This window comes from Neomonachus schauinslandi, chromosome 4 (genome assembly GCF_002201575.2).
Source record: "Neomonachus schauinslandi chromosome 4, ASM220157v2, whole genome shotgun sequence".
NCBI lineage: Eukaryota > Metazoa > Chordata > Mammalia > Carnivora > Phocidae > Neomonachus > Neomonachus schauinslandi.
The window spans coordinates 41,991,211-42,015,645 of NC_058406.1; the positions used below are offsets into that span (position 1 = coordinate 41,991,211).

General features: G+C 58.8%; 1 protein-coding gene across 1 annotated transcript in view; it reads right to left on the reverse strand.

Moving 5' to 3' along the window:
* Nucleotides 1-59: 59 nt before the first annotated feature.
* The window catches only part of GLIS1 (GLIS family zinc finger 1), a 222,848-nt gene continuing 198,472 nt past the window's right edge, over nt 60-24,435 (reverse strand). Inside the window, exons 4-10 of the mRNA XM_021683917.1 lie at nt 21,465-21,626; nt 16,775-16,885; nt 13,054-13,186; nt 8,417-8,573; nt 3,452-3,630; nt 2,665-2,832; nt 60-217 (exon numbers count right to left, since the gene is read on the reverse strand). Coding sequence (XP_021539592.1) covers nt 60-217; nt 2,665-2,832; nt 3,452-3,630; nt 8,417-8,573; nt 13,054-13,186; nt 16,775-16,885; nt 21,465-21,626 — 1,068 coding nt within the window. The remainder of the gene's footprint in view (nt 218-2,664; nt 2,833-3,451; nt 3,631-8,416; nt 8,574-13,053; nt 13,187-16,774; nt 16,886-21,464; nt 21,627-24,435) is intronic.

Sequence of the window (24,435 nt, forward strand, 5' to 3'; positions counted from 1 at the left end):
GGAGGGGGGGGGGGGGGGGGGGGGGGGGGGGGGGGGGCAGGTGCGGCTGGGGCCTTCCTTCAGGTGTCCGTGTAGATGGACGGGATGTGACTCAGGCAGTGGTCAAAGGGCCCGTTGGGGAAGAAGCTGCAGTCCTCAGGGCCACTGGACACCATGTCTTCGGGTGGTTGTGGTGGCAGCGCTGTGGGGCAGGGGGCTTCGGCCAGGGCCTCGTAGCCTGTGGGTACGGTGGGGAACAGGGTTCGGGCTGGAGAACGCAGGGGCTCTGCCTCATCATCTTTTCCCAGCCCCCTGACCCCATCCTCCTGCCCAGGGTCCCTTCTCACGGTTGTCCCTTCAGCCGGGCCCTGAGCCTCTGTTCTTCCAGACAGGGGAGCCAGTGGGTGGGAGGAGGCGCTCTAGGCCTTGCACTCCCCCCAAGGGGCCCAGGGCAGCTGGACAGACAGACGGGCGACCTTGGGGCAGTCCGTCGTCCAGTGCTGGACTGTAGGGCAGAATGTGGGGAAGGGAGGGGTGGGCTATCACAGTTCTTGCCCTCGGGGGCTGGTCCCCTCCTGGCAGAGGGAACCCAGCCCACCCCCACCCTTTCAGGTTCCTTCACCCAACCAGACACAAGAAACCCAAAGAAGGAGATGAGCACTCACTGGGCTCTTACTGAGGGTTCTTGCAGCCATCTCACTTAAGCTTCTCAACAGTCCTGTGAGGTGGGAGTCATTATCCCATTTTATAGCTGAGAAGGCAGGCTCAGAGAGGCCACACTTGCCCAAGGTCACTTGCTTGTAGGTGAGGGAACTGGGATTTGAACCCAGATCCATCTGGCCCCGAGATACCTGGTTCTTCCACTGGACGTGCTGTCTCTGTGTGGGGTCACTGCTCAAAGGCCTTCAACCTGGAGGGACTTATCCAGTCCCTGCCCTAAGGGCTCTGTCCCTGAGCTGCTGTCACAAATTTCTGTAGCCTAAAATAGGCAGGCCTCAGTCTTTCCATCTGTGCAGTGGGATTAAGCCAAACTACTCCTGAGGCCCCACAGCCCCACCCTGTTAGTTTGGATCAATCCTGCCTGTCTATGCTCAGCTTGGCAGGAGGTGTAGACAGCTTCGCGGGTCCTGGAATGGGCCCTGAACGCTGGGCTGCCACCCAGATAGCAGGGGAGGAAGGGGGCCAGAAGAATCCACTACGCTGGTGTGGGGGCATGGAAGCTGCCTCTTGCCCGTTACTTGCCGAGTTACTTATTCCTGCCGCTAAACCCAGAAATCCCGCCATGGGCCGGATGGAGCAGGGGGAGGATGAGGTGGGGGAGAGCTAGCAGTGCTGGGAATGGCTGGCCAGTCCTCATCACACACCAACCCGCGTGTGTGCAAACAGGAAACACACCCCCCGCCCGCACGCACCCTGGGGTGGGGTACACGTCTGCCGATGACGCACGGATATGACCCGCCACCACCCGCAGACACACAGCACGCTCGAACGCAGTCTGTGCACACAGACAGGAGTCGTGGGATGGGCTCGGGGCAACACAGGGTGCGTGCAGGTGGGAATACGGGGCTAGGGAGCATGCGCGTGTGTACACAGGGCATGAACATCGGCCCAAGCGTGATGTCTGCACACGTGTGAGACATGAGCGCCTGTGCCCTGCGAGCTCTTTAAACACTCAGGGGGGCTCGCACTGCTTGGAGCCCACTTGTGCGGGCCCTACGACACACACAGGCACCACAGACGTGCGCCACAAACGTGTGAAGAAAGGAGACCTACACAGACGTGAGAGCATGTGTGCGAGCAGGAACCCATGGACCACGTGCAGATAGACCCCCAGGTTTCCGCATCTCATCATCTGTGGCCTCGTGGTTGTCCCTATGTCCTTAATCTTCTACCCCCAGCTGCACACCCCCAGAGCCGCCCAAGGGGCCTCTGGCACAGGGTCTCAGGCTCTCCTTTGTCTGGGGCCCCCACCCTGCCCCAGGCCTCGTAGCTTCCCCTGGACGCGGGCCTGGAGGCTGACTTGGGGTGGGCTGTGGCTTGAGTTACTCCGGGAGGGTCTGGCCCCACCCCTCTGATGCCCCTGCTCTGATCAGCACCAGCCCTGCTGGTCTGAGCCCTTCCACCCTGGCCTGTCGCTGCCTTTCTCCCCCGTGGCAGGGGCATAACTTGTGGAAGGCCCAGGGCCCTGGAGGGGACACGGATGTAGCACAAGGGACAAGCACAATGTCTAGGCTCCGTCCTTTCCTACTAGTGTGGCCACTCTGGTCTCATTTTATCTGCTGAATACAGATCCGTATTTGTCTCTTTCCCTGCTGTATCCCCACGGTCTACAACTGTGCCTGGCACACAGTAGGTGCTCAGTAAATAGTTAAAGCGAAACATCAACTAGACTGCAAGCTCTCAAGTCTGATTCTTCTCTGTCTTCAGAAACCTGCCAGAGAGCAGACACGTATCAGCCGTGTGACGATGTGGAAGGAACACTGACTTTGGAGGCAGGCAGGATGTCAGTGCCAATTCTGTGGGGTCCTGGGACCTCTGGGAGCCTCAATTTCTCCTTCTGTCAAGTGGCGATGACTCTACCTCTTTGGGCCGTCCCAGGGCTTCAGGCCAATGTGCATAAGCACCCAGCACAGGGTTGGGCCGTGGTAGGTGGTCAGGGAAGGGAGGCATGCAGGTGGAGCTTACCGGTGGCAGGTAAAGGTGCGCTGAGGCCGTGGTAGCCATTGGGCCGCAGAGGGTTGAAACCGTGGGCTTCCCCGGCCAGACCGTCCCCACCGGCTGCGGGCTCAGCTGTCCGGTAGCAGTCGCCATAGGGGAAGCAATTCTGGATGGAGTGGAAAGTGCCCTGGTACCCTGCAGAGGGAGGCAACAGGGGCTGCATTAGCAAAGGAAGAGAGCTGGGGGCCAAGAGGGGACCGTCCCTGCTGCGCTGTTCAGCCACCCACATCGTCCTGTCCAGCCATGCTGGGTGTGAGGGAGAGAAGAGGGTTCCAGGGGGGAGAAGGTGCCAGGGGTCCCGGGCCCCTTTCCCAGCCCTCTGCCTGCCACGGGGGTGGGGCGGGTAAGGTAGCCTCATGTGGTGGCACCTGACTTGAGTCATCTGTGGCTGATGCAGTGCTCTGAGGAAAGGGACTGTCGGTCCTCCATCCCCACCTCTGGAGATGCCTGCTCACTCACCTCCCTCCAAGCGGCAGGCCGTTCCCACCCCCTGCCAGCGCCAATGCTGTTCCCTTCAATGCCTTGTCAAGGGGACAAACTCTTCCTCACCCCTCCGGTGGAATTTCCTCCAGGAAGTGCCCCCGACGAGGCGTATTGGGTCACCTGACTCCTGGCTTCTCCCACAGTGGCCCTCAGTGCCCTCCCTCATTCTGACGACCCACTGTCTCCCCCAGGTCAGTGCCCCGTTCCCCTCGGGCACCCCGAGCAGGAGTCAGTGGGTGTCTATGGAGAGAGGCCCCCGGCCAGAGCCTACCTTGTGGACTGGGCAGAGGTGGGGGTGGAGGGCTCTGGAAAGGCGGGTAGGGTGGCTTGCTGGGGAGTGTGGGGAAGGGCTGGCCCCCCGGAGAATGGCTCTGAGAGGATGGTGGCAGCGGTGGTGGCCCGAGCCCCTTCAGTGGGCTGACCATAGGGGAGAGGAGGCCGGGTCCCAACCTGGAGAGAACAGAGACAGTCATCAGCAGGATAGGCTCTGGGGGCCGTGAGGGCCAGAGGCATGGCTGCTGCTGCTTGCTTCCCTCTGGCCACGCTGAGCTCACTACCTGATCTGCTCTTACTTAAGACAGTGCAGTTAAAAGAGGAAGCTTTTACTACAGATTATGTTCAAACTGGAATTAACTTTGAAAGTCCTCTAAGCTTGAGAGTCCAAAGGAATCAGTAAAGAAGAGCTTCTATCTGGTATTTAGGACTGGCAATCGGCAAGGCACACTGGTTATCAGCATCACCTTTGGAGTCGACAGAACCATGTTTTAAACCCCATCTGCTCTCACTGGCTGCATGACTTCGGGCAAGATGCTTAATGTCTCTGAGCCCTGTGTTGCTCCCAGGGTTGCTGTGTTCTCCAGCTGGTACACTGGGACTCTCGTGACCTGGGCGAAGTACCAGCCCCCCCCCCGCCCCCCCACTGGATTGTGCTGCTCTCAGTCTGCGCTTGCGCTCTGGCCACCTGCAGGACAAGCCCAGGAAGAGCTGTGCTGACCCCCGGGCAGCTCCGGAGCAGAGCACTAACAGTTAGCGCCTGCTGAGCCCTGCCTCATCTCAGGCCCATGAGAGAAGTCCTTGTTTCTGCCGCACAGAGCAAAACACCAAGGTTCAGAGATGTGGCTCGCCAAGTTAGTCCTGGCCACACAGCACTGACCTCACAGGTTAGGATGAGGGTAAAATTAAATAAATCAAAGTGGACAGAGTGCCCAATATGATGTCAGATGTATTCTTAGCCACTCCGTGAGTCGTCATCGTTATTATAAAGATGCAGGGAAAGAAAACTAGCAGATAGTTCTGATGTCTAAGTTGGGCTTTCTTCCCCTGCACAGTGTGCTTTCAGAGATCTTCTATCTCCATCCCTGCACTTGCATACATCCTATGATGGGTGGCTCACCACCTCCCTTCATACAGAGCCTGAGGTGGTGCAGGCCTGAGCCTGTGTTTCTGGAAGCTCACAATCTGGAATGAGGCCGCAGCAGCTGAGAGCTGTGCAGTCACCCTGAACGCAGCTGAGCCCATGCGGGTCATCTAATTGGACTGCACGTCACTGCAGCCCAGGTTCCTTCCTCATGCTGCCACCAACGCCTCTGGGGTCTGCTCACAGGAACAAACCTGGCCCTGGGGTCAGATGGACTTGGGGGCTCTGGGGACCAGGCTGAAGGCTCATTGCTTGTAAAGCCCTATGTGCATTGCAGAAAGAGGCAGGGGGAGCTCAGAGTGTCTACTCTCTTATTTGCCTTTGTGGGTCTGGTGGACGATCCACATTAAAATATACTACAAATTCAATGTCACAGCTAAAGTGACCTTTTCAGGCCAGGAATACTACCCTTGCCTACCCTCCAAAACATGATGCCTTAAGGGGACAGATCAGTGCCTTTCTCTGAGGGAAGCAAGACTATCCTGGAACAGAGGAAGATTTGGGGAGAGGCCAGTGGGCCCTACGTCTGTAGCTCTGCTGGGTTCCCCCATCTGCTCCCTCCAACCTGGGCACCCTCTGCTGCACTGCCATCATTCAATGTCTGGAACCCCACCACTGTGAGTGCGCTGAAAGCAGACACGGGGGTTCTCTGTGCTGGGCCCCTGGGCCCCACCCAACATCTCGCACAGGCAGCCTCAAGTTAGTGAACTGAATCCTCATCAAGGTTCCACGACTTCTCATTATCATCCTCAGGACTACTTTTAGGCTTCTCTCACAGGGCCGTCAAATTGGGCGGGGGGGGTGTGGCTGTGCATAAGCCATGTGTCCTCACAGCCACCTCTCTGGCTGAGGCTGGGCTGTGGTGGCCAGAAGGGTGGATCCTCCTCCTTCAGGCCCGCTGCGTGGTGCCCGCTTGCCTTACGCCCGCCCCACGCCGGCACCCACACCGCTCTTTCCCGACTTCCGGTCGGTGCCCTCCCCTGGGAGCTCCTGCGGGAGGGCCAGGCCTCACCTCTCAGGGGCTCTCCGTGCTCAGCCCTGGGCTTGGCACACAGCAAACAGCTGATAAATACTAACAAACGGGTTTCTGAAACGCTCAGCTACAAAACCCAGAGATTAACAGTGCTGCAGAATTAAGGAGAACCAGATCTGAAGGGGGGGGAAAAAAAACATGCATTCTCAAAGTTTGTTTTTCCTGTCTCAAACCTGCCATAAATTCACATTTGCCACCTTCACAGCCAGTGAAATTAAACAGAACACGACTCTCTCGGCAGCAGACATGAAGGCTGAGGTTACGCTGCTCTACCTGAACTCTTTAAAAGGAAAAAAGAGCATCTGGAGCTCCTCTTCTGAGTCATGCAAATGATTCCTAAATCAAATATTTTTGCTTCAATTGGAACCTATAAAAATTAATATAAAACCTCACTGGCTTGGCACACTGAGGGCTTCATACCTCGTATGGGGCTAGGGAAAAAAACCGCCCTTTCAGTGTCTTCCCTGAGCCAGGGTAAATAAATTTGGTCATGAAGTCGGGCCCTCTTAGCATATTTTTGAGTGAATCAGATAATTCTGTCAAGCTATTTAAACGTCCCAGCAAACCACCGGGGAGCCGCGAGTGGCCTTCCCTGTTGACTTTGGCAGGAAGGGGAGGCTGAAGGCCTTCCCCCCCTGCCTTGCCTCTCTTCCGAGGGGCTGAAAAAAAAACCCCATTCAGGCTGGGCCTGGGCCTGGTGTCAGGCTTGAGGGCTCTCCTCTCCCGCAGCCCAGCCGACAGAGCCCGGGCGCCTGGCCCGTTGCGAGGACTCGAGCCCTCGCTCCCACAGACACGGGCGGTTAGACGGCGGGCTGGGCCGTCCCGGTCTTCTCAGCACTCTGCCTCTCGCTGCAGGAATTCCTGACGGGCACTGACGCAGGAGGCAGGCAGGTGATGAATGAGGTGGAGCAGAGTGCACAGGCCGGAGCGGGGAAAGGCCTCGGTGGTTTATTTTAGTTTGGTTGGAGATATTTTGGGGCTGGCTGGTGGGTGAGCAGGTGGCTTGAGCCGGTGGGGTGGGTGGATGGGGTCCAGGGGCTCGGTGTCCGTGGAACCTGCACCAGATGACACGTACAGTGCCAGGCACGTGTATGTCAGGCATGGCTGACCCTCACCACCTTCCTAGAGGAGGATATCTTAATCCCCATTTTACAGAGGAGGAAACTGAGGCTCAGGGAGGCCTGGATCTCTGGGTCCCCTTTTGCACCCCATCAGGCTGCCTCTTCGTGGCTCTCCACCCACTCACCACAGTCTTCCCCTTCTCCATGAACAGCACTTCTGCCTCCCCGGGGGCTCATCCCTGGTGGCTCCTCCTCTCCCTGCCCAGCCAGCGTTTCCTCGAGGCCCACTGATTCTCTGTCACTAATGCCTCCCTGTGGTCCTCCTCCCCACCCACCAGCTCTGGCTCAGGCCGCCACCCACACACATTCGATGCTGCCCCTAGCAACCAGCCCCACGCTGCGAGCCACGCCGTCCTCCCCAAACCGACCACATCACCGCGTGGCACCCTTCGGATATAGTCCCGCCATAGGCTGGGTGATCTGGCCCCGGCGACCTCCCAACTGAGCTTGTCACCTCAAAGGAAGGTGCATGTTCCCCAGAACACGCCAAGCTCTCACCACGCCTACTCACTGCTCCTATCCCTCCACTCAGTCAACTGCTACTTAACTGTGGAGGCCCGGCCTAGCATCACCTCCAGGAAGCCTTCCCTGCGCTGTCCCCCACCGCACTGGGTTCTCCTCTGGGCGCCCACAGCCCCTTCTGCTTCTTCCCTCAGAGCCCTTGTCCTGCAACGTCAATCCCTGCAGGTCTATGTCCCCTCCTCATGGTTAGCCTCTCCAGGGCTGGGGTCATCGGTGGCTCCAGCACGGCGTCCAGGGCCAGCCCACACCAAGGGCTCAATAACTGGACGCTGAATGGACGGATGAGTGAGTGGCAGGAGCCTGGTTAGGAGCCCTGGACAACAGATTTGGTGATGAAGCCAGGCTGGCCCCAGGCACAGGCAGGCCGATGCCAAGGCTAAGGCTGTGGCCTTGGGGAGGAAGGGCAGAGGAGGTGGAAGGTACTGAGGCCAGGCCTTGGGGGACAAGTTTGATCAAGTCCTGCTAGCGGTAAGTGAAAGTGGCGGGGAGGGCAGACGGTGGGGCTATGTAACCACCCTCTGCCCATTTGCAAGGAAAACAGACTTTGGCAGCACCAGGGGCCAGCAATTAGCACATTTACCATTTCCAGCCAATTAAGTGGCCACAATGGGAACCACATTGAATACAGGAAGAGGCCACTCCTGCTTGCAGTGATCCTGCATGAGGGGCCCCTGGACAGTCCCCGAAGGCAGGGCAGTGACCACAGCTGCCGCGGCCAGAAGTGGGGGTGAGGGCCAGATGAGCACCCCTGGAGTGGGCAGTCCGCAGTCTGCTCACCAAACCCACAGTGTGAGCCAAAGAGAAGCCAGAGTGAGGCCCCCGAGGGCGTCTGGCATGGCAGTCCGGGGTGCGGGACGGGGCACGGCGCCTTCCTCAGCCGCCCTCACGGGGGAGGAGGACACGAGGCGAGGCGTCAGCAAGTCCAGGTGCCAACACCCTCTACCTGGTGTGTGGCTGCGAGGTGCCAACGAAACTGTGCACGGGAGGTGTTCGGTACAGGATACGGTACACAGCAAGTGCTGCATAAATGCCCACTGTCTGCATTATCAGTAACAACCGAGAATTACGCAGGACACCTGCCCTCACCTGCCTCCCGTGCAGGTGCCTGCTCGCTGTCCCGGAGGACCAGCCTACTGTACGTACCCGTCCCTGGTGCTCTCAGCCGTGGGCAGAGGGGACAGATGGTGGTGGGAACTGGTGCTGGCGTCCAGGGGGTGGTGCCTGGAAGGGACCTCGTGCATGGGGGGCAGGATGCCCGATGCGAGCCCGTTATGGGGGGTGATGGAGCCAGGATACACGCCTGCAGGGAAGCAAACAAATACCGCTGGGCTTGGGCCACGCCCTAGAGGTGGTTGTGAACAACCCAGGAGCTGTGTGCCTACTGGCAGAAAGACACACACACGGAGGAAAACCAGCGGGGTCGTATTAACAGGAGGTCGGGGCCCAAACGAGGGGAGGACGGCCCCGCTCCGCTGCTCATGCCCTGGCTGCAGGGCTGTGGGGGCTGAGGCTATCCTGAAAGCAGAGGTGGACTGACAAGGGCCTGTCAGAGGCATCAGCTGGTCAGGCTGTGTGTGTGTGTGTGTGTGTGCACGCGCATTTTTTTAGGGTGGGGGGTTGTATGGAGCATGCTGCCTCAAGTCTCATGCCGAGTCTCATGCTGCCTCAAGCTGTTCCGAGTAGCCCCAGAAGCAGACAGGGATCCTGGAATGGAGAGCAGTTTGAGAGAGACTCAGGGCTTAGCCGTACTTCTCACACACAGAGCTGCTGTAGGGTAACGGGCTGCCTTTGGTGGAAATGAACTACCCGCCCCCAGAGACGTGCAAGCACAGCCTGGATGTCCACTGTGAGGGGTCCCAGAGACAGGATGATGGTGCTATCTGGATGGCAGGCTGGCCCAGGAGACCTATGAGAAGGGATGCCACAGACAGTGTTAGGCTGTATATGACACAAGGGTCCCGACGGAGGAGTGGAGGCAGTCATACTCTCAACTACGATTCTAAACCTCTAGAAGACGCCTGCAGGGTGATACCACCTTCTATCACTTTTACTCCCAAGGGTCTTACCCTTGTTAAGAAGACAGGTGGGGGATGAATCAAATGGGGGACATTAGGTCATAGTCAGATGTTGATCCAGGGGCCTAATTGAGGGTCTGGGAGCAGCTACTGAGGCCAGTGCTTCCCAAATGCCTTCACCAAGGAACCCCAATTAGAGGGGAGAATGGACCCCAACTCTGGGACTAGAGCCTGAGAGGGACACAGCAGGGGTGGCAAGTTTTTCTCCATTTTATCTGAAAAAAATGGGGCCAATTTTGTTCCTTTTAAAATCTGGCCACATTTATTTGAATTTTAATAGAAATTGCCATAATTTTCCTAGAAATTAAGTCATCCAGTTGATGGCCCGGGACGACTGCAGACCTGGGGACCACACCCAGCCGTGGACAGAGGGGACAGATGGTGGTGGGAACTGGGTCAGCTGCTACAGTTTGCACGGCACCCCGGTCATCGTGGGTTCAATGCTCTTTACCATGAGGACCATCTGAGCACACAGCACACTCTTCATGGATGGAGTCAAGAACGAACTTTGACATTCGCCGGTGGCTGGGGTTCCAAGGCTAGCCCATCCCAGGTTGCCCCCTTTCGTCCAGGCCTGCAATTCAGGAGGCTACTACCAGGAACTGAGTAGGGCCAGGGCAGGGATGGCAAGCTCCAAGCCTCAACTGCAGCGAATCAAGCCTCCCAAGTGATACCAAAAGAAAGTCCATTTAAAGGCAGGCCCAGGAACTGACCTGGAGCTCCAGCTCAGGCTATGTCCAAAATCGTCCTCGTAGGGGCCTATGGTCCAGGCTTCACTGTGGGCTGGCTGTGAGACCCCGGGACTCTGAATGGGCTCTTGGGGGCCCTCTGCCTCTCAGCTCCAGTCCTTTCCCTTCCCATCTTGGGAACCTCTGCTCCCATGGGCAGCCCCAACCATCCATCTACCACGTCCCTCACCACCATCCCTCCCCAGCTTGGTCAGGAAGGCACCGGAGGGGACTTCTGGGGATAGAGCCTGGCTCAGTGCTGCTCATGCTTTGCTCCACTCACCACTCTCCTGAGCACCTCTTCACCTGCCATCTTGAACCAATTTGGGGGCCTGACAGCTAGGAAGGCCTAGAATCCTGATAAATTCTGCTCTCTCTCCCTCAGCCTTGCTGACCTCGTGCTTCTATATCCCCACTGCCCATCATATTACCCTGGGTCTGCTAAAGGAGCCTGCCAGCTAAGCTCCTGAGGGTTTCCTGTGAAGAGAGCTGGGCCTTCCTGATAAGAGACAAGCTCTTGGGACTTTCCTATCGTTAGACAACAAAAATTTGATGTCACCCTGGCAAGCTCCTCTCTCTCCCTCACCCCTCTGTTCTGGACTCCTCTGTCCTAACACTCCTTGAATCTGCCCGTTTTCCCCTGCCTTTGCCCACCTTCCCTTGTCCAGCCCCGTGCAGACAGACGCAGGGTGGGCTAGGCGTGCTGAGCATGTGGACAGACAGCGATGGCAATGAGGATGTCACTGTGTCATGAGGGGGGGGGGGGGGGGGGGGACGCCGTGGAGCCTGCTGGCCTCTCCCCAGAATGCACCACTGGAGGCTATAAATCAGCGTCATGAATCATCAGCCACGAGTGCTTGACTTCTGGCCCTAACATCTGTTCCTAACTGCGCCTCAGGCATTTGCTGTGTGGCCAGCTGACGCGCAGAGAGGTCCAGAACTTCTGGGTCTGCCTGGCTCGTCCTGGTCTCCCCGCGGTGCTGGAAGCAGCCTGAGGACAGGGACCAGCACAGGGCCCGGTACACAGCAGGTGCCAGGATGCTGCGGTGCAGCATCAAGAGCAGGGAGGCAGCGGACTATCGGATTAAGGGCACGGCCTGTGGCCACACAGCCCAGGTTCAAGTCTGGCCTCTGCCATTTACTGGCTGTGGAGCCTCAGCAAAACGGTACTTAACCTCTCGAGAACTCCGTTTCCTCATCTGGAAAAGGAAGAGCATAGTAGCATGTACTTTTTGAGGCTGCCGTGAGGATTCTGTTAACATGTACACGTACAGTCCCCAGAACGGCTCCTGGCACACATTCGGTAACAGTTGGCCATGCGTTATTACGAGATGGGTGAATCAACAGTTACTCTTCTCATTCACCGTGAGCAACAACAATAATAAGGATAAAATTATCTGCCACACTGGGTTTATAGAAGCGATCACGTCGCAATCACATTTGTTGTCACAGCAGGTCTGGGGGAGAAACCGAGGTTTGAGGCAGGGAAGACACCACTCGCTCGCTGTCAGAGCAGGCCTGGACAGGCGTGGTGTTACCCTAACGCCCGTCCCATCCCTGATGCTGCCTCAGTGACTTGGCTTCTCATCCGCAGCATGGGCTCATGGGGACTGAATGAGAGGATGTTCGTTTAGTGACCAGCCCATGCAGGTGCTCAAGAGATGGCTATTGTGGGCCTGGCCCTTCTCCCTGGGATAGGCCCTGGCCTCGTGTCTGCGAGAACAGACTTCCAGCCTGGATCTGCTGCTGACTTCTCCATATGACCTTGGGTCAGTCCTCCTCCTGCCCAATTCTGAGTCCTCCCAGGGTAAAAATGATGGGGCTGCAGGGCCCTCTGCCCCAGGGCAGCCGCTGCTAATCAGTCACAGGCCTCTTCCCTGCTGGGCCTCGGAATCCTCAACACAGCCGTTGTCCCTAGGGTCTCTTCTTGCCCGCTATTTTAGCAACTCTGACCTGGTGAGAAGCAGCCCATGAAGAGGGTGTGATCCCTGCTCCATAGACCCATCCTCCTGGGGCGTCCTTGCCCTTGTGGACCTTTGTGAGCACAGATCCCTGTGAAGGGCGACCCAGAGAAAGCGTAAACGCCTTCCCTTCCTGAGGCTGTTTGGTAGGGGCTTTGACATAGTTTTAAATCTGCTGCTACTTCAACACTGAGGGGAAAGCATTAAAAATTAGAAAACAAAAAAATGTTTAAAATAGTTAGAGTAATTCAAGAAATCCCAGAGGGTGGGAAGAGCTTTCTGCTCTGGTACTGCGGTTTCTTTGGGGGGAGTGGAGGGCAGAGCACCAGTCTTGTCAGCGGGAATCCCCCCTCAGGCCACACCGCCAGCCACTCAGCGAGGGCTTCCTGCTGGGGCCCGAGACCCGCACAGCTGCCAGGGAGGACAGGCAGGCTACCTCAGCTGGACCAGAGGCTCTGCGTGTCCGGCTGGACAGGCCTGCAGCATCCCAGGGGCCGAGGGGCTCCATGTCTGGGCCGCAGAGTTTAAGAAGCTGGAAGGATTATGACCAAGTGGTCCACCCTCTCCGAGCCTCGGTTTTCTCCTCTGAAGCCGGTTGTTGTGGTTTGGAGCCCTGGTGGCGCACACGCGACTGCAGCTTGAGGCCTGGGCCTGAACCCTGACGTGGGGCCTGAACCCTGACGTGGGGCCTGAAGGAAGTGCAGGAGCCGCCGCAGTAAAGGGTAGGGCTGAGGAGGCCGGCAAGGCGTATACATTGGCTTGGAGATGAGAGGGAGCACGGGATGTTCAGGGAACTGGGTTTGATGTGCCAAGGTTGGGGTGCGCCTGGCCCCATGAGGCCTCGAAGGCCAGGCTGAAAGGAGCCCGGGCTTCCTCCTGTGGGCAATGGAGCCACAGAAGAGGGTGAAGGAATGTATGCCAGAGGAGTGGGTGCCCACGTGGCCCCTGGGAGCCCACAGAGCATCGCCGTCTTCCTGCAGGGCCGTGCCCCTGGCCCTGCCTCCCTGCACGCGTACCTGGGAGCAGCTCCTGGCCCAGGGTGCGGCCCCCCTTCCTGTCGCTGGCGGCCAGCTGTGTGGACCCATGGAGCTGCTGCAGGGCCAAACACTCGGTCAGGACGTCGGCCTCGGGCTCAGGGCCTGCGTGCAGCTGAGGAGCAAGCAGAGGGAGAGAGGGTGTCTGTGCGAGACCACCTGCCCGCCGGCAACCCTCGGTTTAGGGGACAGGGCAGGAAGGATGGTGGCTCCAGGGTAAGACCCTTCACCTCACTGCACCTCAGCTTCCCCATCTGTAAAATGGAGCTAGTTGTATACACTGGGTTAGTTCAGGGCTGAGAGGCCGACGCTAACGTAAGAGTGAACAGGCAAAGATTTTAACAGGGGAAGTGTGTGCATGAGAGAAAACCAGAGCTGGGCAGGCTGGGAGAGCCGTGGGCTGAGTTACAAGTCTGACTCAGAGTGAAGGAGGGAGGGAGGGAACGAAGTTGGTGGAAGCATCCTAGACTAGGAGTCCTCAGGGAGCTGTGCTGTGTTGGAAGTCAGGGGGTTCCGTGTCTCCTGGGCAGGGGTCTTGCCTCAGTGTCCCCGCAGGGCCTGCCACACTCAGTTCTTGGCTGGAGTAGCCTACAGGAGGCACAGCCTCACATGCACGGGCCCAGATGGGCGGCCAAGTACAGAAACTGGGGCCTCCCCCAAGCAGCCACTGTGTGGCCCATTCTCGTGGCTGCCACGGTGAACTCATGTGGGTAAAGTAACATACAGTGGGTACACAGGAAGTGTCTTTCCTTCCTCCCCTCTTTCCCCCACTCCTTCTTTCTTCCTGACACAGGCATAGTGGAAACAGTCTAGGGCTAGAGACAGAAGACCTGGGTTCAAATTCCAACCCATCTCTTCTCACTCCCTGTGTGACACTGGACAAGTAACTCAACCTCTCTGGCTCGCCCCTGCCTGTAATGAGCAATGACAACCGCTCCCCACCCCAGGCTGCTGTGTGGAGTACGGAGAGGACAGGTACAAAGGAGCTTGCTGAAGGTACCGGCTGACCCCAGCTGGCCGAGTCCCGCGTGGTCATGTGACAGCGGGCACGCCGGATCTATATATGGACTTGAGGTCATTGGCTGGCAAATCTTTCGCCAATAACCCTCAGCTGTCTTAAAGGCAGACTTGAGCTCCATATCCCCAAAATTCTTCACCTCCCCAGATAGGCCAGATGGAGCCAGGGCATGGCTGGTTGAGGCCCTTGGGACATGGGGCGATGAGGCAGGCCTGCACCTGGGTGGGGAGGGCCCCCTCTCCCAGGGAAATCCCAAAGCCTGACTATCAGAGCACCAAAGATTGACGTGTCCAGACTCTCATTTTACCTAGGACAAAACCGGCCCAGAGAAGGCGAGAGCCTTGTTCCATGTTACAAAGCAGCTGAGAGTCAGTGCCCAGGTTTTTCCCACCCTCCCAGGCCAGAGGGCCAGCACCCAGGCTTGGGGACAGCACGCCCAGCCTCCCGACGGACCCTCAGCTCCCTGCCCCAGCAGCTGCTTTCCATGTAAATTCAGTTTCTGGCAAAAGAGGGTCAAGGCATGTTCTCGCAGACCACAATGTCAATCGGATTAGGAGCAGCAGGAGAGGAGAATTAAGGAAGAAAAGCATTTCTAATTCTCTCTGAAACGTAGCAGGGCTGCCAAGGAGCTGTCATAATACAAGGGTCGCTTTACCCCGAAAGATACATCATCCCCGATGGCTCCTAATGGATGCTTATGGTTGGGAAGTTTGCAGATCTGCGGCCTCAGGTCCCTGGGGCTCAGTGCGAGCCAAGTACGGGGCCTGGGAAAACCAGGGCAGGATTCTGGTCCTCGGGCACCAGTCTGCTCGGGATAGAAGCCTCCTTGGCATGGAGCCTGGGCCATTCCCCAACCCTGCTCAGGCCCTTCAACCTGAGAGCAGAGGAGAGAGCTCAGGCCCTGGGGCAGGCCGGTCTGGGGTGGGACCCTGGCTCTGTCACTCCTGTGCTGCATGACTCTGCACTGGGTTCAGCTCGTCCCTCCCTCGTCGGAGCGAGGACAGATGGGGTGTTTTCACTGGCCAACTCAGGTGCACGCTTTGACCGTGTCCCTTTTCTGCTCTACTGCTCCCAGGGTCTCCCTACTGCCTGCAGGATGAAGACTGAAGCCTCAAGCCTGGCTGCCCCCCACCCCAGTGTCTTTCCAGCGGAGGCTTGCTTGGCCCAGGCCAAGCTCTGGGCACCCCCAGCCCACGCGACTGATGCAGGCCACTTTCTCCAGCCTCTCTGCCTTTCTCTGCTTTACTTACAGCTCTAGCCACAGTTCTTAAAACAGTGCTTGGAAAACAGTAGGTACTGCGTAAGTCTTGCAGAGCAAGTTAAGAAGCTCTCCCTGCTCTACCCTCCACGGTCACGCTGTTCTCCCTGGACTGGCCTGGGTGTTTCTCTTCATCCCCACCCCCACCCTCCCTTGCACTCAAGTACCTGTGTCCCATGGCCCTGGTGCTCTTCTGGAGATGTGGGTTGAGCCCAGAGGTGGGCTGGGCCCCGAGTAGCAGTCCCATCCCCCCACTGCACTGGGTCCCTCTGCGGCGCCCACATTCCTTGTCCAAAACAGCTCACTGCTTTCTCCTGCAAGCCTGCTTCTTTCCTAGATCCTCGGTCCTTGTCAAGGGGGCTGCCACCATCCTGCCCCCCAGAGTCCACCTCTCTGTGGCTCCTCTGGCACCCCCCTTCTCCCGCCTCAGCCAGCCCCCACTACCTCTCCTGCTCCTCAGCAGTGGCCTCCCTGCCTCAGGATTCCCTCCAACCAGCCCAACCCATTCTCCACACAGCCTCAAGTGCCGTCTTCCAAGATGACATTCTCTGCTTAAGACGCCCCCCCCCCCAGTGGCACCCACCATCCTCGGGACAGCCCAAACTCCTCGGTAGAGCTTTGGGCCTGTCATGCCTGCCCCCGGCAGGGGCTGCTTGGCCTCAAGGCAGGCAGGGTGCCCGCTGTTTCAGCTTCAGTCACTCCCTGGGGCACACTCTCCTGAGGGGCTTCGCCTGCCCAATGCTTACCCCTTCCAGATTTCATGACAACACGCACCAACTTCTGTTCTGGGCCTTTACTTTGGGCCAAGTACTGTTCTACACCCTTGATGTATATTTACTCACATAATCCTCATGACAATGCTCTAAAGCAAGTCCTCTGTTGCCCCCATCGGACAGCTGAGGAACATGAAGAACAAAGGGGCCCAGAGCTATGCCCAAGGCAGGCTGGTTCCAGAGCGCACACAACTGCGCTCCCACCCCGACAGGCTAAGGCCCCCTTCTCTGTGCCCCTGACTAGTCTCTGCAGACCTCTATTGTCTTTATTCTATTCTACCGAATGATCTCTTTATGTCTGTCTCTCCCTGCCAGGTTCCCACTGGAGGAGGGCACCATGGTTTTCCATTTTTGCATCCTCAATGCCTACACAGGGCCTGCCATCAAATGTTTACTAAGCGAGCCAGGGCGAGGGGGCAGATGGACGACAGAGAAGCTGGTGGGTGGTCTGTGGGTGGATAGATGTCTGGCCGACTGGAGGTGAGGAAATGAACTTGGTGGGAGGCAGGTCATGGATGATGGACAGCAGCATCCTCGGGTGTGCAGAAGGGTGAATGCAGGCAAGAGTGCGGGTACCTGGCTTGTTGCTGGACAGGTGTCTGAGAGGCCAGGGGGGCACTGGCAGAGGCGGGCCTGGAATGGAGACTGTCTTACCTTCTTATGCACCTGCTGCTCTTTGGCTGAATGGGCCTTCACGTGCTTGCGGAGGGAGCTGGGGTCCGTGTAGCGCTTGGAGCAGCCAGGGATCTGACAGGCGTAGGGCTTCTGTAACATCAGAGAGGCAGAGGCGGCGTGAGGCAGGGGCCATCTGTCAGCCCAAGGTCGCACTGTGTGACCCACAGCGGGGAGGGGACAGGCTACCGGCTCACAGCCGGTCCCTCCCCCAGTATCCACAGCCAGGAGGGGTCGGACTCAGCCAGCGCCGCCCATGGGCCTCAGAGTGAAGGAGGGGTTGTGTCTCCATTCTACCCTCATGCTGGGACCTCAGATAAGTCACCTCCCATCTCTGAGTCTCACGTTTCTCCCTTGCAAAATGGAGCCACCTGAATTCTAAGGATTCTCCCAGCTCTGACACTGGCCCTGAGGAAAGGACACCCTTTAGGCCCACAGCTGCAGAGAAGGCACGAGTGGACAAGGAGTACGGTGAGGTGGCTGCCTTGGAGAGGAGGAGGAGGAGGGGGAAGAGAGGGGACAGCACAGGGCCAAGCTGGAGTATGGCAGGGCCCCAGGCTGGGAGTGACTAACCACACCTTGCAGTGGGTCCAGAGACCCCAGATTGCTCTCTGGTCCATAAGAAACCCAGCTCCTCAGTCCGAGGATCACAGGAAGCCGGGAGGGAGCCAGATCTCAGACAAAGGCCTGGGGAAACTGGAGGTCCGTGCCCTTTGTGCTCCTTCCCCTTGCCGCCCCCGCCCCCCGCCATTGCTCATCTGGAGCCAATCCATACCTTTACCGCCTCCCCTGTTCCTGTCTGGGCCTCATGCTGCTCTCTGTGCCCCAATCTCCCCTCCCACCACCGCCAGAGGGCCCCTGGCCATGCTCTCACCTTTGGAAACCCCTCCATGGCTCCCTCGTGCCTTCTGACACAGCCCATCTCCTAGCACTGAAGGCCGTTTGGGACTTGGGTGAGCTGAAGTTCTCACCCCTCCTCCTGCCCCTGTCCTTGTGCGCCCACCCGCCCAGCCCTTCGGGAATTTTCTTCCCACCTCCACCCCGACCCTCCCCCAGGCAGCACCGAGCACCCAGCACTGCTGGGTTTGTTCAATGTCCTTCTCTACCAGGTAGTGCATTTCCTCGGGGGATGGTCCCTTCTGATTCATCTCAGGTCCCAGGGACTGTCTCAGGGAGTGGCTCTAACTGAATTCTGAGCTCTCCCACAGGGGCTCCCGTAGGACCATGCCTGGGGTTCCAGCTGCTACTGGGGCTTGAAACCATCCATCCCTAATATACCTAATGGTTCTGATTTCTCCAGGCCCTCCGGCCTCTGGCAACTGCAGGGGACTGGGGAGAAGGAGAAGGTGGCCCCTCTCAGATTCAGTGCCAGGGACAGCCATGTCCCTGTCAGACACACCCAGTGGAACTGTCCCCCCACCCCTCCCCGACCTCAAGGCAACTCTGTCCTTGCTGGCCTGAGGAGAGGCCAGTCCAACCACAGACCCAAGGACCTCGTGGGGAGGGAGAAGCAGAAAGAGACGACCATACCTTGGTGCTGCCACGGACAGTTGCCAGGTTAAAGAAACGGAGGAGAGCAAAAAGAAAGAGACAGAGAAGTGAGAGTCTTGCCTCGCTGAAAGGAAGGTGCGGGGCAGGAGGACGGAGCACACCTCAGAGCTGCCCCTCCCAGCCGCGTGAGACACAGACGTGTGGACACACACACCCACACACCACTTCTCCTAGGGGTCGGCTCCCACCCCAACACACGCACATATGTACACACACATCCTCTCTCGTGGGCCCCGGCCTGTCCTGCCCCAGGCCCTGTCCCTCGGGGATGCTGATACAAATCCACACACTCTTGCCAAAAAACAAACAAACAGAGCTCCAAGTGTGCAGGCACACTCGACGGGAAAGGGCGCAAGGCCCAGCTCCGTGTTTGTTTTTCCAGGGCCTGACGTGTGCAGAACATTCCTCCGGCCCCGCTCCCCTGTGAGCCCTCAGGAAACCCTGGGACTGTACCAGGCAGGAGTCACTGCCCTGGCTCCGGAGCCTCAGTAACAAGGACGCTGGGCCACAGCCCACACGGCCCCCCAGGTCTCCACTGGGCAGCCCGTCCAGCCTCACACCCACTGTGGGAGAAGCACAGAGGAGGAAGGAGAGGCTGACGCTTTGCCCAAGGTCTCACAGCAAGAGCGTGTCAGTGACATTCTGTGAGGAGGTCTCCCCTGGCCTGGGCGCAGCAGAGATGATCACCCCCAGGGCAGGGGCAGCCAGGATTCGGAGTGCCTGGGGACACGGCAGGGTTTGGTCAGCATTCCGTCAGCGAGTCAGAGGAGGGAAAGGAGGGACTCGCAGCTGCCGTGTGGACCGCGTGTCAGGCCTGTACTTGCATCGTTTGAGTTGATTTCCCCATGGCTCCCCCATGACGTAGGTGTTGGAGGCAACTGAGGCCCAGAGAGGCTAGGTGACATTCCTTGGAGCTCTGGGCCCAGGTGGAGGGCCAGAGTTAAAACCTGGCTGGCTCTCTCTAGTCTGTTCTGCCACTTTCCTGCCCATGGGGAGAATCCCACGTTCTCTGGCACCAGAGGGGAGCTGGGAACATGACCGGGTCCCTTCTGGAAAACAAGGCCCAGCCCACATAGGCTGACCCACTGGCCTCTGGGCTGTGGGTGCTGGGAAGGCAACCTAGCTGTGTAGGATCGCCAGGGCTGTTTTTGTGTGGATGGGCACGAGTGGGGGCTGGGCTTGGTGGCTGTACCTACAGGGGGCTTCACCAGGACCTTCGGGGAGATGAAGGCCTGACATAACCCTGTGGGCTCATTCTGGGCCTGACCTGACCTAGGCCTCACAGCTCTGTTCACATACCAAGTGGGGGCCAGAGGCTTGTTGCTTTGGGGCTGGGTCCAGGAAATGCAGCAAGGAGGGAGGGAAGAAGGGGGCAAGTCAGAGTAGGTGACCCTGGAAGGCCTGGAGGGACATTGCTCAGGCTGGGGGTTGGGTGTGCAGCGGGCCTGGTGCTGTTGGTGTTGTCCTGTGGTCTCTGGGAGATATAACTAGGCGGCTTGGGCACAGAATGTGCCCCTCAGGGCCTGGGTAGGGGCCAAGGGCCCCAAAGCCTGGGCTTGTGAGAACGTAATGAAGGCAGGAGTTGGTGAGAATGCCTCCTCACTTCGTGTCCCCAACACAGCCTGTGACAGCGAAGCCTGAGAGGGGGAGGGGTGGAGAGAAGGGTTGGGTTCAGTTGGGAACAGGGCTCTTCCTTCCTACCCTGTCCCCTGTACTCAGCTCCACCTTTCCAGGGGGCTCATACACCGGCCACTGGACCTTGCCGCGTACCAGCTGTGTGACAGTCAGGGACGTCATCGGAGTCTCAGTTTCTTTGCAAAATGAGGATCATGGCCCTTACCTTATGGGTTGTTACCAACATTAAACTGGGAAAGAGTGTATGGGATACTGGTCGTGAAGGAAACGTATAGAACATCTTGCCGAGGGACTAACCTGCACCCACAGCATGACTTCTCTATGTTTTCTGCCCCCTCCTCCCCCACCAGCCATCATTTTGGGTCTTGGCTTTCCCAGCTTATTCCGGTCCAAGTAAAGGGCTTGGACCAGAGGGCCTCCAGCTCTGACCACTGTTGTTAGTCACCCTTGTGGGCCTCTGTTTCCTCATCTGTGTATCTGTCTCCTAGACTGGCTGAGCCAGATGGCCACTCAGGTCTCCCAGCCCCCCACCAGCAGGGTTCCCCAAACATTTGTCCAAAGAGCAGAGACAGGCAGGGGGCCCAGACATACACTCTGGATGCAGACCTATCTCCTGCTGTACCTGGGGGGCGGGGTCCTCCCAGGCCACACGTACCCCTCACACAGGCCCTGTAAGACGGGTGTGAGGCCCAGCTCCGGGTCAGTTCCGCCACCTCCCCACTGAGCAGGCACTGAACCTCCTGGAACCCTGCTTCCCTCATCTGTCAGAAGGGTCAGCGACCCCCTGACGGGCAGGGTCAGTGGGAGACGACGTTTTAGAAAGTGCTCTGTTAACCGCTGAGGTCTGGATGCACGCGACAGAATGCTGGGACCGACACTGTGATAAAGTTGCAGGTTATCATGCCGTTAGGCCCAAACGAGGGAAAGGGGGTGGACATACAGGTATCTGGGGCCCAGATCCAGAGTCTGAGGCCCTGCTCACCTCAAGCCCTCACCCACTGTGCTTAGGGGATAAAGTACAGCCCTGGAGAGGTTCTGGCCTGTCTCCATGGGGCGGGGGGGGCGGGGGGGGGGGGAAGAGCAGGGAAGGTCTGCTCTGGGGCTGCTGATGGGTCTGGGCAGAGGATGCAGGATGGGGAGCCCCCTCTCTCCATGGGGATATGCCTGGACCCTGGTGCCCAGGCCAGCAGCCACAGGCAGAAGCAGTGGTTCTCAACTGCCTCTTCGCCAGGCTATTGGGCAATGTTGAGAGACATTTGTCACAACCGGGAGATGGACAACTGCTCCTATCTATCGGATAAACATCCTATAACGACAGGCCTTCCCTCTCCCCGCATACTGTCATCCTGCCCAGAAGGTCCAGGGCTCAGGACGAAGGCAGGTTTCTGCGCGGGCCCTGGCTGCTTGCCTGCATCACACAAGTGAGGGAGCGTGCACACCTCCCACCCCTTCCCCCTCGGCCTCTGCCCTTGGGCCTCGGGCCTACCGTGTCAAGGTGGGTGCGCTGGTGCTTGGCACGGTCGCTGGAGTTGCTGAAGGCCTTCTGACAGCCTGGGTGCTGGCACAGGTATGGCTTCTCGCCCGTGTGGCTCCGCAGGTGGATCTTGAGGTTCTCCAGCCTCGAGAAGGCCTTGCTGCAGCCTTCAAACTGCGGGAGAGGCTGGTGAGGGGTGCTCGGCAGCCCCCAGAGGACCCACTACTCAGCCTGGAAACGGCCCCAGCATCCTCTGCCCCCAGTCCTGCCCAGGCCTCCAGGGGCCCCACTTCAGCTCCCCATGAAGTGATCGGGACCCAGACTCTCTCTGGGAAACCCTGGAGGGTCCTGAAGAAAATATTCCCCTGACTTAGAAATGGCCCCTAGGGCTAGAGAAGAAAGTGGTCTTTCCATCTCTGGATCTGGAAAGATCCCCAATGGCATGTGGAAATGATGTGCTGCCCTGAAGGGACAGGAGAGCAGGTGGAGACGGCCCTATATTTGGAACTTGAGGCCTGGATGTGAGTGACGCTTTGGGCAGTGCCCCTGACCTCTCTTATTTCTTCACCTACAAACTTAAGACTGTGTGACCACCACTCAGGGCCGATAGGAGGGCTCCAGGTGAGGGGACGCTGACTGTCAAAGGGCTTTGTCCATCTGGAGCGCGCATCAGTGCCGATTGCTGTCAGAATAACCACCTATTTGTAAACTCAGGGTCTCCGATGTATCATCTGGCCGTCTGTCCGGGGCCCACCGTGTGCCAGGCCCCGTGCCGGGCGGTGGGCAGGCCACAGGTGCGACACAGACATGGTGATGCCCCTGGTTGGGGAGGGATGGACAGAGCACCCAATGCAGCACCTCCTCCTGGGAGCCCAGGCTGCCCTGTCCCAGTCCCACAGCCCCTGCCGAGTACCCCACCCTCCGCTCTCCCCAGAACCCTCGGGCTTCTCACTCCTCCTGCGCTCCCCCTACATGACCACCTGAGGAGTCTCTGATGTAGAAACGGGCCCCCGGGGCTCTGCCTGAAGCCCCCCCACCGACTCCCGCTCACACCCTTGCAGCAGCACGAGCCCACCAGGCCGCTGCAAGCCCCTGCTCGCCAGTCGCTCAGCCAGGGTCATCCTCTCTCTTATAACCATCCATCCAGTCTGCCCTCAGCCTTCAAAGTCCAGCTCGAATGCGGCCCCGTGGCACATTCCCGGGCCCCTCGTGTGGCCGGCCGCTCCTCTCTGCTTGTCCTCGCTGTCCGGCGGGTCCTGTGGGGCACACCATGGGCTGGGAGGAGGACCCCGCGCAGACTCGACCCTGCTCCGTCCATGCAGACGTGGGGCACGGTGGTCACCACACCACAGCCCTGAAGTGTGCGGCCTCCAAGTTCCCACCTCAGAGATAGACGCTTCGTGTGGTGATCACAGGGCGGTGACACGGCAAAGACAGGATGCAGGCCACCTCTGACACCAAAGCCCAGGTGGTTCTGCTGTGCCCGCTGCCTTCCCAGGGCAGGTGGGCAGGGGGAGGTGACCCTTGGGGAGGAAGAGACCAGAGGAACCAGCTCCTGTGCCCACGCCATGAGTTTCATCCCCCAGCTTAGGACAGACCTGAGGACAGGGACTTGGGGACAATGACTGGTCTGGGGTGAGCTCCCTCCGCGTCCCTCCCTCGAAGGCCCGCCCACAACTGCAGGCCATGCTCTGCTGGGGCTGATCCAAGGCGGGCAGCCTGCAGCTGGGTTTTAGAGACTGTCCCGCCTCTGCTCCCAGACGACGTGCCTTTTCCATGCATCAAAACCAGGAGGAAATCCTGCTTGGGGAGTGAAGAGGCCACAAGCTACTCCTCCGCTCTCCTGCGATGGCCCTGTGCCACGCTCAGCCCAGAATGAGGTGGAGGAGCCACGGCTGGAAGGAAAGTGGGCTGCCTCTTGGCACCCAGCTGGTCCTTCGTCCCTCCTCTGGCCGCTGCCCGAAGGGAGGACATCTAAGGCAGAGGAGCAATAACTCCTCGTGCACCACGTGCTTTTCCTGACTGTGCAACAGTCCCCCAGACTCTGGAGACCCGTGTATCATCTCCTTCCCACCAGGGCCCTTATGCCTGTCTGGCCAGCCTCCATCTCAGCCGACTCGCTGACTATTTAATTCATACATTTTTCAAAAGCCCAGGATCTGCGGCTTGGTGTTCGCACTCTTCTGCTGCAAACCTGACACCTCCCCCATCTGCACACACCCACCGTGTCCTGCTGGAGCTGCTGGGAGTGACGACTCTGAGTGTTGTCAGGGACTCTCAGGCCCCCAGGCCTTTGCTTGAGCTGTTCCCTGGGCCTGGAATGCCTTTCCCTCCTTCACTCGTTTTGCAGATGTCTACTCATCTACTCGTGGTGTTCAAGCAAGGCCTCCTACGAGAAGCCTTCCCAGCCTCCACGGCCCCTCCCTGGTCACACCCTGAGCCTGTGGGTTAGAAGATTTTTTGCTGCACACCTACTGCCTTCTCGCCAGGCCTCTAGGCTGAGGGTCTGGGAGCTCCCTGAGGGCAGGGCTGGCTTCTCATTCACGGGACAAAGGCTGGGTTAGAGACCTGATCCAAGGGGGGTGAGAACAGAAATTCCCAGGCCTGGGGATGCATGTGCCCTTGTGAATGCACCCTCTTCCCTGCAGGGTTCATCCAAGTACCCCAATTCCTGTGCCCTAGGTCTGTGCCATGCCCATGTCCTACCCCTATGCCCCCAGAACCTCCCAGAGTGGAGTCACAGGCTAGGGTGAACAAGCAGCAGTTGAGGGCGCCCTGATGGGATGCCTATCCCCCAAGGTAGAACCAGAGGTAATGGCAGGTGGAGAAGGGGTGCTGCCCGATCAGGACTGCTCTGGGGTGAAGACGTTGCAGGGACCACTCCCGAGCAACACCCCCAGCAGGCCAGCATCCGGACATGCCAGGGACCTTGAGGGTGTGGGCTCTGCTCACAGCTGCTGCCAAGGTTCACCAGGTCCTCCCC